Consider the following 14185-nt stretch of genomic DNA (forward strand, 5'->3'; position numbering starts at 1 on the left):
TTCTAGGGCAATAGGAGACACCATATTTCTCTCTGTACTCAACACCTCTTCCAGGGCAATAGGAGACATCATATTTCTCTCTGTACTCAACACCTCTTCCAGGGCAACAAGAGACACCATATTTCTCTCTGTACTCAACACCTCTTCCAGGGCAATAGGAGACATCATATTTCTCTCTATACTCAACCAGGGGGCAGACAAACTCCTGAAAATACAGTTTGGTACGGATATTCCTCCTATGTTTGTGTTTATCAAGATTTTAATGATTTATTTAATGGGAAATAAAATACACAACATGGAATGTTCTCACCGTAACCTCTTTCTGTAGTCTCGTTGCATGTTGTGTACAGTCAGTGGTCACAGACCTGTTGCTTCATCAGGTCCCCTCATAACAGAGAAGCAGACAACAGTATTTACAGTGAGATATCGTCGGGGACATCGTGCCTCAACCTGACTGGTTAACTTGCTATTCGGCTCCTATCACCTGACCCAGATGAGTCATGATGCGTATGGTGTGGTAGCTTGACTAGAAATTAAATGTAGGATTATGATCCTCTTGTTGCACATGATGTATAATTTATATATTGTTTTATATGTTTTCTACTAAAGTGTGTTTTCTCTTAATAAACTATTACATTTGTTAAGTTATTCAGATGTTATATACTATGTTAATGCATCTTCAAGTACTCCTCTATGATGCCACTGCAGTAACTAAACCGGTTCTACAACGTCAACTTACACAAACACAGGAAGTAAACCATTTCAACCAACGATCTGATTTAGGTTCAGGGTTGTTGCTACTTATCCTCACTGTTTCACTTGGGGAGGTGAGAGAGAGAGAGATCTTTTATTTGTCATTAGTCAGTTGTAATTGTCATTAGGTAATTAGGTAAAGTTTCTATAAGGGGGGTTCCAGCATCAGGTGAACCAGAGAGAGGGAGTTGTTAGAGATGAGGAGGGGAGGGAGCTTTTTGTTTTTTATGTATTTTTTTTTACAGCCTTTTTCGTGGTATCCACTTGTTAGTTACAGTTTTGTCTCATCTCTGCAACTCCCGTACGGACTCGGGAGAGGCGAAGGTCGAGAGCCATGCGTCCTCCCAAACACAACCTAACCAAGCCGCACTGCTTCTTGACACAATGCACATCCGACGCAGAAGCCAGCCGCACCAATGTGTCGGAGGAAGCACCGTACACCTGGCGACCGTGTCAGCGTGCACTGCGCCCGGCCCGCCACAGGAGTTGCTAGTGCGCGATGAGACAAGGATATCCCTGCCGGCCAAATCCTCCCTAACCCGGACGACGCTGGGCCAATTGTGGGGGAAGGAGCTGTTTGAGATGTGGAGGGGAAGAGGGGAGGAAGATGTTTGAGATGAAGAGGGAAGGGAGGATCACGATTTGCTTGTGAGAAGCGAACATTTGACTGACAGGCATTTCTCATAGGAGATCACAGACAGGACATGGGGTCAAACATGCCTATTATCAAGAGGAGGGAGAGACATGTCTGGTGAGGTCAACCTTTATGCTCCCTGTGATCAGTGCTTTGATGAGCATGACACTGATCCTCCTGACAGGAATGGGTTTTTATGAAGTATCCTCCATGCAAACAGGTAATGAATGACCTGTTTACAAAGCAGATGGTAAGGACCTGTTTACAAAGTAGATGGTAATGACCTATTTACAAAGCAGGTGGTAATGACCTGTTTACAAAGCAGATGGTAATGACCTATTTACAAAGCAGATGGTAATGATCGAGTTACAAAGTAGATGGTAATGATCTATTTACAAGCAGGTGGTTATGACCTATTGACAAAGCAGGTGGTTATGACCTATTGACAAAGCAGGTGGTTATGACCTATTGACAAAGCAAAACCTGCTATGTACTGCATCCTTGTAACATGTTGTCTACAGTGTGACCTGACTAGCACCTTCGTGGTGGTAATAGACTGTATTAGAAACAGAGAGCTTTGACACCACAGACACGACACAGTGAGTCATACATCTCAGACAGTGACTGACGAAGACGATGACCAACCAGTTATGGTGAAATACTACTACTAGCGTTGTGTTGAACTTGTTTGTTAGGATTTTGTAAATACGGATGTGACGGAATGCTTGACCCGTGATCCGGATATGATACTGAAATAAGGAGAACTGCTCCTCCTTGTCTGAAGCCTCATTCATATTTTCCCCTTCGCTCAGGAGCTTACGACACAGTATACAGTAAACTACTTTGTTGTTTCATTTTCCGTCATGTTTTCCATCAGTATCCTGCAGAGTGCAATGGCCATCCTGAAATTAATTTGTATTTTGTTGTTGTCTGGTAAGTTTTATATTCTCTTATCGTGTCGCTTTGGTTGTGTCCCTCGTGGCTTCCTCGTCTGTCCCTGGGCGTTTTATCCACACGCCTTTACTTACAGATACAACATACAACCAAAGGCACATTATGATTTATTTATGTAAAACACAATGTGATAAAATAATGGCTGTTTGGATAGGGCGTGGTTGTTCGTTTGTCTAAACAGAAAATTGTCTCTTCGTGGTTACCTCGAGGCCATCGAATCATTGATTCAGTGTCCCGGCTTGTACACACACACATTCCACACACACTTTCACACAGAAACTCATGGCTCTGATAAATGAATAAATGAATCATAGATATGTGATAAAAAACTGTAGTTGTGATTTGCATGTGGTTGTTAGCATGTGGTTGTGATTTACATGTGTTTGTAGCATTGTTAGCACGTGGTTGTAGCATTGTAGCATGTGATAGCAAACCGTGAGGAAGATAACAGTATAGCAGTCCTACATGCATACTGGTGGAATGGAGGTTACAGTATATGTTGAAAGCCATACCTGCATCCAGAGATATGTAGAGAGACATGAGAGAAAACAAAGTGTTTATTGAAGAGTGAAGCCGATAACCGAACTTTAAGGCCTTGGTAGAACCTGGGTGAAGTAGGCCTTGTGGTGCTAACCAAACTTTAAGGCCTTGGTAGAACCTGGGTGAAGTAGGCCTTGTGGTGCGAATGTGAATTTCCTTTATTTTTCAGTCTGCCTACTTCTCACTTAAAACATAGTTTGGCTGTTTAATAGACAATAATGAATGAAGGTGATGAAGACATTCTAAATAAGTAAGAATTCTTTCCCCCCACGTCATTATACCTCTCATGTTACTAGGAGACAAAACCACCGTCATTCATTTCCTGGAATTTATACATACGTTCAGATGAATTATTTCTGTGGTGAATAAAATCTGATGTTAGTATTATTTCACATCATTGAATGTTTTAAAAGAAATGAGGAACATGACCTCAGCTTTACCTTAAAGCTCTGTCATTATCGCCCATGCTGTCGCCCATGCTCTAGTCTAGTAGCTGTAAATGCAGACAGGCCTAGTTGACGTCTCTTCATGAATGGAGACATTATTACATTTACATTTGAGTCATTTAGCAGACACTGTTAGCCAGAGTGACTTGCAGGAGCAATTAGGGCTAAGTTCCTTGGTGAATGGCACATTGGCAGAGTTTTTGCCTAGTCAGGTCCCGTGTGGCTCAGTTGGTAGAGCATGGCGCTTGCAACGCCAGGGTTGTGGGTTCATTCCCCACGGGGTGACCAGGATGAATATGTATGAACTTTCCACTTTGTAAGTCGCTCTGGATAAGAGCGTCTGCTAAATGACTTAAATGTAAATGTCTTCTGGCGATTGGCCCAATGCTCGTAACCGCTACGCTGTCGTGGTGTTGTTCATTCCCTCAAAGATCTTTAATATCTCTCAATATACATACACTAGATATTCAGAGATATCTTTAACACGCTGTCCCTTTGCACATAGCTTGGTTCTTCTTTCTGTTTTGGGGGTCTAGGTCTGGTTACTGTAAAGCACACTGTGACAAATGTTATTACAATGCAGAGATAATTACTCAACCAAACATGTCATCAGAGAAATCAGGGAGCAGAAATGGGTGATGTCATGCACCTTCCCATCGTCTTGGTAACCAAGTGCTAGAATTAAATGGTAACCAAGTGCTGCCATATTAATGAACAACCCAGTTTCATATGTTAACCTTGTGCTTCCAGATAAATGAAAAACTCAGTTTCAAATGTTCTTTCACAGCTTTTGGAAGAGAATAGTTTCCTTAACTTTCCAGGAACACGTTTGTTCAGGGGAACGTTCTTTATTTGTGTGCACTGTGCTTTCTTAAGCTCTTTCAACCACTTTCTCTTATATTATGTAATTTCCTGTCAGTGAGCACATGATGTCATTATTATCTGTGTTGAATTCTGAGTTTAGTTTGTAACTTTGACATATTGGTATGTTTCAGCACCAGCTGTATCTGAGTTGGAAGTCACTGGGATTAGAGGAGAGTCTGTTCTCCTGTCCTGTGACCTGAATTCATCCACGGCCATCGACCCAGCAAGACTCCGGTTCCATTGGCAAGATAAGTCCGGAAAAGTGTTGTACTCGTTCAACAAAGGAGAAGAGAATCGACATCAGGATAACCTTTACACAAACAGAACTAAAGCCTTTGGGTCTGAGATGAGTTCTGGGAATATCTCTATCAAACTCAGCCAAGTCACACTTGAAGACGAGCAGAATGGCTACTGGGCTTTCGCTACACTGTTTGACGAGAATGATAAGCATTTCCACGAGTTGATAAAAGTGTGTCCCGCTACCCTACTTGTGGCAGGTATGGTTGAGCTAATAGCACAGGAGGCTGCTGAGGGGAGGACTGGAATAGCGTCAACCACATGGGAACCATGTATTGGATGTGTTTGATACCATTCCATGTCCACCTGTGTGAATCATTCACAGCACTAATTCTGTCATTGTAGGAAATCATCAAACGTTATTATGGCACATTTCTAACATCTTCTTCTCTTTGCTTTGTTCACTTTCAGCACGGTTCCCGACACCCAGTGTGACTGTGAACAAGACAAATATGGATGCCACGTGTTCAACCCAGGGGGGATACCCACAGCCAGTCGTCACATGGACCATCCAGGACGTCCTATTGGCTCAGAACCGCACTCTGGACCCGTGGGAAGTACAGACCAAAAGTCCATCTGATCCTGAAAGTGGACTGTACACCGTCTGGAGCCAAGTGAATATAACAGAAAATCAGACGGTGACCTGCCATATCTTCAACCCCGTTCTGAGAGAGACTGTGAGCAACACAACCATCGTCAGCTCCAATCAGAGCATTAACACAGACCCTACAGGTGCATGTGACAGGACGTAACACCACCACTCACTGCCTAATATTCATTAACTGAAAACTTAATTACTCATCTTGTCTTTTCCCCACAGGTGAAGTTCAGAAAGGCTTTTCTCGCGGACGTTTTGGAGCTATTGCAGCATTGATTCTGTTTTGCCTCAGTGTCGGTGGGAGGGGGTTATTTTGTGTACACAAAAAATGTAAGTTACAATTTCCGATGTTTTATTTCCTGTAATGAAATCAGATTCAGTACTTTATAAAGTTCTCTCAGTCTGTAATTACTCTGTCAGTGCCAAATCTAAAGATGTTATCTCCATTTACATTATTTTATATTATTTCACATTTGAGGAGTGACCAGTATGTGAAAATCACCTGGCCCTATGTACATTTCATTCTGTAGTTAGATGGGCTGCAGTGTATTTTTAATTGTGACTAAAACACTGATGCATGTTGATCTGGTTAATTATGACTAAAACACTGATCCATGTTGATCTAGGTTGTGGAGCCAGTGGTGGAACCAAAGAAGTTGAAGGAAATAACCATCAAGGCAATGGTAGTGTTGAGACAGAGCTTTTGGACAGGTGTAGGCCGGCACCAGACATTCTAGAGGCAGACAGGTCTGATCCTGAGTTGGACGCAGACTGATGAGGTTATGTAAAGAGGAAAGTCTGAAGTTACAGTAAACGATGCTATACAGGAACCAGGCGTAGGCTGGCACCAGACGATCTAGAGGCAGACTGACATTTCTTTATATACGGGTCCATAAATTGGACATGTCAGTGTACTGTATCCCAACGGAATCTACCTCTTCTATTGGAAGTATTTGCATGTTTTTTCTAATATTTTCTAATTAATATCCAGCTATTAGAAAAGCGTTAGAACGTCTACAGTAGAACGTTGTAAATAATGTGTCTGAAAATGTTCTACTGTAGAAGTTCTAAATCATGGGAGTATTTAAAAAAAAATACATTACAATATTAAACTACTTCTGTTTTCAAATAAAAAATATCAAAATAATTTCTTCCAAATGTCTTTGAAAATAATTGAAAGACCCTAAATAGTATTTTAAACCATGTCTGAACCGTGGACAAACATACCTAGTGGGAACCAAGACATCTGATGTTTAAAAATACATTTTTGTTTTATATTTGTTTTATATTTGACTTGAATTTATGAAGAACACTGAAGTTAAATGTTTTACCTTAAATCGGCCAGTAAGTGAGACCTGAACCTATAACCATCCACTTCATTCTCTCTGCATGTCTTTGTGTAACAAGTTACTGCAGAGGTTCTGAAGCTTGTACCATGACCAAGGACTAGATTCAATCCGGACCGAAATGGAGCCCATATATACAGCATTTACCGTGAATGCATTCTCTGCAAATGCAGGATTGTTAGCTTTTAAATTTCACTAGTGCAGATCTTCAGTGGTCCAGACTGAATCCAGGCCTAAAACCATGTAAACCTCAACACACTGGTACAGTTGTGTACTCTCAGACTGACTTAGAGGAGACATTTTCACTCTGCCAAACAGACCTCACTGTGTTCAACATTAGGGACAGCTGCTACAGATCTGTAACCAGATTTAGATTACATTTTGTTTTTGTCTTTAATAAATATTGTTGTGAATATTCAAAAAGGTTCATGTATTATATTTATTTCAATGTCAAACTTTTTATTCTGGTGTTTTCCTATACAGTAGGTGTATTGAAATTTGGCCATTCTATATTCGTATTATTTGGGGAAATTGTTTTTGAAACTCATTCGAAGAAATGTCCTAGATGTGTCCTAGATGTATCCTAGATGTGTCCTAGATGTATCCTAGATGTATCCTAGATGTGTCCTAGATGTGTCCTAGATGGGGTTACATTTGGTAGAGAGACCCTTCTGCTGGATTGATGTAGCTAAACACATGTATGTGACCCATAACATTTGATTTGATGAAACATACTGCTTATTGCATTCAGTGGCTCATGGATAGATGCAGCGGACCAAAGACACAAACACCCTGTTAATATCAACCTCAAGATTAAAAAATACATTTATCTTGAACTTCGGTTCATCTTAACAGAACTGTCAGTGAATGTTTTTTATGAATGGTTAAAGGTTAAGAGATCCAATCCCTTAAAGTTGTGTGTGTCAGCTGTAGGGGTGTCCATGTTGCTGGGGATCGGAAGTGTCCGCTGAGAGAGATGCAGGTTGAAGTGGCCAGTCTGAGTAGTGCAGAAGGTGTCGTATGCTGAGGCAGTGAAGAAAGTAGAGGAGGATGGATCAAGGGGGAAAGGAGCCTGAGAGGATCCCAGTGAGTAGTAGATCTGTGTGTGTGTGTGATGTGTGTCTGTCTCAGTCACCAGATCCCAACCTAGTAGAACATTTATGGGAGATTGTGTTGCCTGAGACAGCGTTTTCCACCACCGTCAACAAACTAAATTATGGAATTGCTCCCTCCAATAGAGTTTCAGACACTTGTAGAATTTATGCCAAGGTGCATTGAATCTGTTCTGGTGGCTCGTGGTGGTACAACACCCTATTAGCACACTATGTTGGTGTTTCCTTTACTTTGGCAGTTACCTGTAGTCATTATAGAATGAGATGTGATAGAATGTAAACTAGTTACCTGTAGTCATTATAGAATGAGATGTGATAGAATGTACACTAGTTACCTGTAGTCATTATAGAATGAGATGTGATAGAATGTACACTAGTTACCTGTAGTCATTATAGAATGAGATGTGATAGAATGTACACTAGTTACCTGTAGTCATTATAGAATGAGATGCGATAGAATGTACACTAGTTACCTGTAGTCATTATAGAAAGAGATGCGATAGAATGTACACTAGTTACCTGTAGTCGTTATAGAATGAGATGTGATCGAATGTAAACTAGTTACCTGTATGTTTCTGTTACACAGTGTATTCTGAAAGTACTCAGACCCCTTGACTTTTTCACAATTTGTTACGCTACACCCTTACATGTATTCTACAATTGACTAAATTGTTGTCCCCCCCCCCCCATCAAGCTACACACAATACCCATAATGACATCACAATACCCATAATGACAAAGCAAAAACAGGTCTTTAGAAATGTATATATAAAAAAACGGAAATATCACATTTCCATAAGTATTCAGACCCTTTACTCAGTACTTTGTTGAAGCACCTTTGTCAGCGATTATAGCATCGAGTCTTCTTGGGAATGACGCTACAAGTTTGGCACACCCAGTCCCTGCCGTTGAAAAACATCCCTACAGCATGATGCTGCCACCGCCATGCTTCACCTTAGGGATGGTGCCAGGTTTCCTCCAGACGTGACGCTTGGCATTCAGGCAAAGAGTTCAATCTTGGCCACTCCCTGGCCAAGGCCCCTCTCCCCCGATTGCTCAGTTTGGCGGAGCGGCCAGCTCTAGGAAGAGTCTTGGTTCCCAAACTTCTTCTATTTAAGAATGATGGAGGCCACTGTGTTCTTGGGGACCTTCAATGCTGCAGACATTTCTTGTCTTGGTTTTTGCTCTGACATGCACTGTCAACTGTGGGATCTTATATAGACAGGTGTGTGCCTTTCCAAATCATATCCAATCATTTGAATTTACCACAGGTGGACTCCAATCAAGTTGTAGAAACATCTCGAGGATGATCAATGGAAACATGATGCACCTGAGCTTAATTTCAAGTCTCATAGCAAAGGGTCTGAAATCTTATGTAAATAAGGTATTTCTGTTTTATATTTTTAATACATTTGCAAAAATGTCTAAAAACCTGTTTTCACTTCATCATTATTGGGTATTCTGTGTAGATTGATGAGGAACATGTTTATCTAATTCATTTTTTAATAAGGCTGTAACGTAACAAAATGTGGAAAAAGTCAAGGGGTCTGAATACTTTCCGAATGCACTGTATGATTATCTTACTGACTTAATCATTGTGAATCATTTATCAATTAGAGTAAACTATTGCGGGACCTTTATTGTGTGAACACCATGTGACTTTTATTTTGATATGCTATTCTGGAGGTTGGGTGAAGAGCAGAGGTTATTGGGTAATGGTGGTCAGTCTAAGGATTGGAGTGTTTTGCCTGTCCCTAAGTTGTAGTACTCGGTGATTAAACATTCAAGTCTTGTAATACCGAGTCGCATTGTCCCTGGTCATCCTTCATGCTATCTGTCTAACACTATCAAGCCTAGACAGGGCATGGAGCTGAACATGTCATTCCTGCCTCTGGTTATTCATGTCCATGTCACTTGATCACGATGAGAACACAGAACTAGACGTGAGATCATACCCTGAGTGTACAAAACATTAGGAACACCTGCTCTTTCCACGACAGACTGATCATTGGAATCCAGGTGAAAGCTATGATCCCTTGTTGATGTCACATGTTAAATCCACTTTAATCAGTGTAGGTGAGGTGGAGGAGACATGTTAACCCCCTAAGTTCCATGTCCTTGCCTCTAGGAGAGATCATTAGCATTAATTATACAAACAATTCCTATAAAAAAAATATTATGTTTAAGCTAGAGAGATGTATTTTTGCGTCTCACTTTTTATAACCCCTCTATGGAAAGATGGGACTCTCACGAGCATGATGGTGTTCTCTGTTTTGGTCTACGTCTCCCACAAGTGTCAAGCCGATCTGCCAACTTCTGTCTGGAGCATCCAAACAGTTTGGGCTACACACTAATACCCCTCTGTAGAAAGGTGAGACTCTCAGGAACACGTACATGTCAGTTGTTTTGTTCTAGGATGCCCTCAGGCCTCACAAGACTCGTCTGAAGGTCCCCGGTGTTGGATTGGACATTTTGAACATTGAGATATTAAAGACACGATAGATCAGACGCATAGTATGTAAAGGAGCGAGATCTGTAGAAAGACAGAGTGGCTGAGGAAATGTGCTGGGTGAACGGGAGGAGCTGAAACGTGTTGATATAGGAGAGACAGATGAACATCTGTGGATTAGGGGAAGGAGGGGTTGAGGTCAAGAGGTGAGGACAGATTCCCTTAAGAGAGTAAAAGGGAGGAGCACGTGATGCCGCGGAGCTGAGCAGACGTTGACAAACCGAGCTCTTCAAAGTTATTCTATTATTACCTAAATAACAACGTTGAAACAATATTCTAACATCGGCTGATAAATCGTCAAGTACTTACCTTCCCAAAGAGCCATGGACCGCCGACCGAGAGGCAAGAAGAACGACCAAAACGTCGTTGATTCCCAAGACAACGATAACGCTAGCAAGATTAGCATTAGCCCTCATATCTCAAACGACAGTTCCAGACTGTTGCTCTCGGCCCCTTGCGAGCCTGCCGACATGCTGGCTACTCTCCTCCGGGAAATTCAGGACGGTAACAAAGGTCTTTCTATGAAAATCGATAAGAGAACGGCTGAACTCCATTCTTCCATCGACGACCTGAAATCCTCCATGAATGATCTCCTTTTGAGAACGACTGAGGCAGAGCTGCGCATTAGCACAGTTGAAGACACCATCGCTCGACATGACCAGGTCTTGATACAACTGCAAAAGGACAATGCCTACCTCAAAAACAAGGTAGATCAGATGGAGAACCAGAGCAGACGTAGTAATATCCGTGTGGTGGGATTGAAAGAGGACAGCGAGGGCCGTGACCCGGTCCGTTTCTTCACTCAATGGATCCCGGATGTCCTAGGCACAATCAACTTCACCAAGCCACTGGAAATCGAACGCGCCCACAGAACATCAGCGCCGAAACCCCGGCCAGATGAGCCCCCACGGGCCGTCCTGATCAGGTTCCTCCGTTTCCAAGACAGAGAGAAGGTACTGCAACTCGCAAGAGCCAAAGGGGACATAACCATTGATGGCAAGAGGGTCAGCCTTTTCCCGGATATGAGCGCGGATCTCGCAAGACGTCGCAAGCAGTTCAGACCTGCCGCCAAAGCACTGAAGGAGAAGAACATCATCGGCTACCTCATCCACCCTGCGCGGATGAAAGTTCAGTACAAAGGCCGAAGCCATCTCTTCAACACACCGGGAGAAGTGTACACTTTTCTCAAAGAACTGAGCAACGTCTGAGCCAGGACGGTCTCTTTGGGGCAGTTTAGTTAGTTTGTTTGTTTTCTCTTATCCGGACTGAACCGCTGATATCCTCCGGTCGCTATAATTGATTTGTACATTTTCAACTAACCGTATCTTTCCGGGGTGAGTTCTATTACATTTACAGGAGAGTATATTTTGGTTTAGTCCATATCACTGGGCGAAGCAAATAAGTGGGTTTAGGCCCACTGCTTTCCCCCTCATTTATGTTAATCTTTCGAAAAGAGACTCAAGCAGCCCTTACCGTGGGCAGTAAATATTCAGCCATAAAAATGTCTATTCACAACGTTTGTTTTCAATTTAGAGAGCTCGCAGGTTTTAGTTTACGCCAAGGTTTAGCTAGTAAGAGCAAGATGGAAAGCGAGCAGCAACGTATCTCTACAAGTGTATTCATGTTTGATTGTTGGGATTGTGGTTTTAGTCTAACAATCGGGGTGGGTGGGATTCTTATTTTTTTCCTCTTTTTTCTATGTTTATTGTTTCCTTCCTAAAGAGACACATAGGTCACTTCTGTGTTCAAACCAAAGTTGAAACATTTCCTAACTATCTACATATGATAGATTTCCATTCAGTTACATATTTGAAACCCAACTGTGCTTAATCCACTAAAATATGTCACATTCAACGTAAAAGGTCTTAACAGCCCGATTAAAAGGAAGAGAGTCTATACATACCTTAAGAAATTAAAGGCTGACATTGTGTTTTTACAAGAAACACATCTTACAGCCAGTGAACACAAGAAATTGAAGAGGGAATGGGTAGGACAAGTTTTTGCGTCCTCTTTTAACTCCAAAGCAAGAGGAACTGCAATTTTGATAAGTAGACACATCCCCTTCTGCGTCAACAACACCATCTCTGATCCCTCTGGCAGGTTTGTTTTGGTGCAGGGGCATATGTTTTCAGAGTCTTGGACCCTATTGAATATCTATGCTCCTAACTTTGATGACCATATGTTTATTCAGAATGTCTTCCTTCAGGTTGCTCAAGCACCACCAGGATGGTTACTGGTTGGAGGAGATTTTAATTTTTGTTTAGATACAGTTCTTGATAGGTCCTCTGATAAACCCTCACTTCTTACCAAAGCTAGCAAGCTCACCATGTCATTCATGAAAGATCTCAATTTACTAGACATCTGGAGACAGTTGCACCCACAGGATAGGGACTACTCTTTTTATTCACACCCACACAAGACACACACACGCATAGATAACTTTTTAATATCGACACAACTGTTTCATAGAGTGTTAGATGTCGAGTATCTCCCCAGATTGCTTAGTGACCATTCTCCCCTGGTATTATCAATCTCCATTCCTACCAAGGTAAATGGAGCATATAGATGGAGACTAAATTCTACACTCCTAAAGCAACCTGAATTTTGTGCATTCATCAAAGAGCAGATCAATATTTTCACTTTGACAAACAAACCCTCCGCTCCTGACAGTTTCATTCTTTGGGACACATTGAAGGCCTATCTGAGGGGACAGATCATTTCCTATACTAAAGGGCTGAAGAGAAAACACGGTGCGGAACTGAGTGCCCTTGAATCTGAAATCTCAGAGCTAGAGAAAACCTACCAAAGAGGCCCGACTAAAGATCTATACAGGCTTTTGGTAAATAAAAAACTGAAATATAATATTCTGAACACATATCAAGCGGAGAGGGCCATCACTAAATCAAAACAGCGTTATTACGAGCTTGGAGAGAAAGCTCACAAAGTATTGGCATGGCAACTGAAAGCAGAGGAAAGTAAGAGGACAATTAATGCTATAGAAACTCTTACTAATGAGATATCTTTCGACCCTACTGAAATTAATAATACTTTTAAGAAATACTATGAAGACCTCTACACCTCCCAATCAAGCGATGATCTATCAGAGATCGACTCCTTTCTCTCCTCTCTCAACCTCCCTTGCCTGTCAGGGGAAGACAGCGAGCGCCTGAGTGAACACTTCTCAGTTCCTGAATTGTTGGAGGCCATTAAATCCTTACCTTCTAATAAATCTCCTGGGGAGGATGGCTTCCCTCCAGAGTTCTATAAAGAATTTAGGGAGCTGTTGGTCCCCTACCTTATGGAGGTACTTAAAAAAGCCAGGGAAGACAACTACTTTCCAGAGTCTTTCTCTCAAGCAGTGATTACTGTAATCCACAAGAAAGGGAAAAATCCACTAAAGTGCGCCTCATATAGACCAATCTCTCTCCTTAACACAGATTGTAAACTGGTCACCAAGATGCTTTCTAAGAGACTGGAGTCATGTCTTCCCCTGTTGGTCAACCCAGATCAGACTGGCTTCATAATTAATAGATTGTCCTCCAATAATCTCAGAAGGTTCTTTGATATAATTCACCTTGCTAACAAAAACAAAATACCTAGTGTCGCAGTCTCCCTCGATGCTGAAAAGGCCTTTGATAGGGTTGAATGGCCATACCTCTTTCGCGTCTTGGAAAAGTTTGGTTTAGGTACCGTGTTTGTAAATTTGATAAAATCACTCTACAAATCTCCTAAAGCTAGGATTGCTACCAACGGGATTACTTCCTCCTCTTTCCCTCTCTATAGGGGGAACAGACAAGGTTGCCCAATTAGCCCCCACCTCTTTGCCCTCGCCATCGAACCGTTGGCTGAGGCTATTAGAACGTGCCCTGACATACATGGCTTTGAGGTGGGCCCCCAGACCCATAAATTATCACTCTTTGCGGACGACCTTATCTTATTTCTAACAAACCCAGAACATTCCCTCTCTCACTTGCAGATCCTACTACAGTGTTATAGTTCTTTCTCTGGATATAAGGTCAATTTAGATAAAAGCGAAATCTTACCGTTGTCTGTCTTTGACCATCATACCATCAAGCACAAGTTTCCTTTTAGATGGTCGCCTATGGGCTTCACATATTTGGGCATAATGGTG

At 41.9% G+C, this 14185-nt stretch overlaps 1 protein-coding gene across 1 annotated transcript; it reads left to right on the forward strand.

The window, feature by feature from the left end:
- The first annotated feature begins 814 nt into the window (after window positions 1-814).
- Window positions 815-6925, forward strand: LOC139546269 (CD276 antigen homolog). Its single transcript, XM_071354429.1, has 5 exons — window positions 815-1504; window positions 4323-4688; window positions 4900-5220; window positions 5309-5416; window positions 5713-6925. The coding sequence occupies exons 1-5, from the start codon at window positions 1498-1500 to the stop codon at window positions 5859-5861; spliced, it is 951 nt and encodes a 316-aa protein (XP_071210530.1). The 5' UTR covers window positions 815-1497; the 3' UTR covers window positions 5862-6925.
- Window positions 6926-14185: the final 7260 nt, after the last annotated feature.

This window comes from Salvelinus alpinus, chromosome 20 (assembly GCF_045679555.1).
Source record: "Salvelinus alpinus chromosome 20, SLU_Salpinus.1, whole genome shotgun sequence".
NCBI lineage: Eukaryota > Metazoa > Chordata > Actinopteri > Salmoniformes > Salmonidae > Salvelinus > Salvelinus alpinus.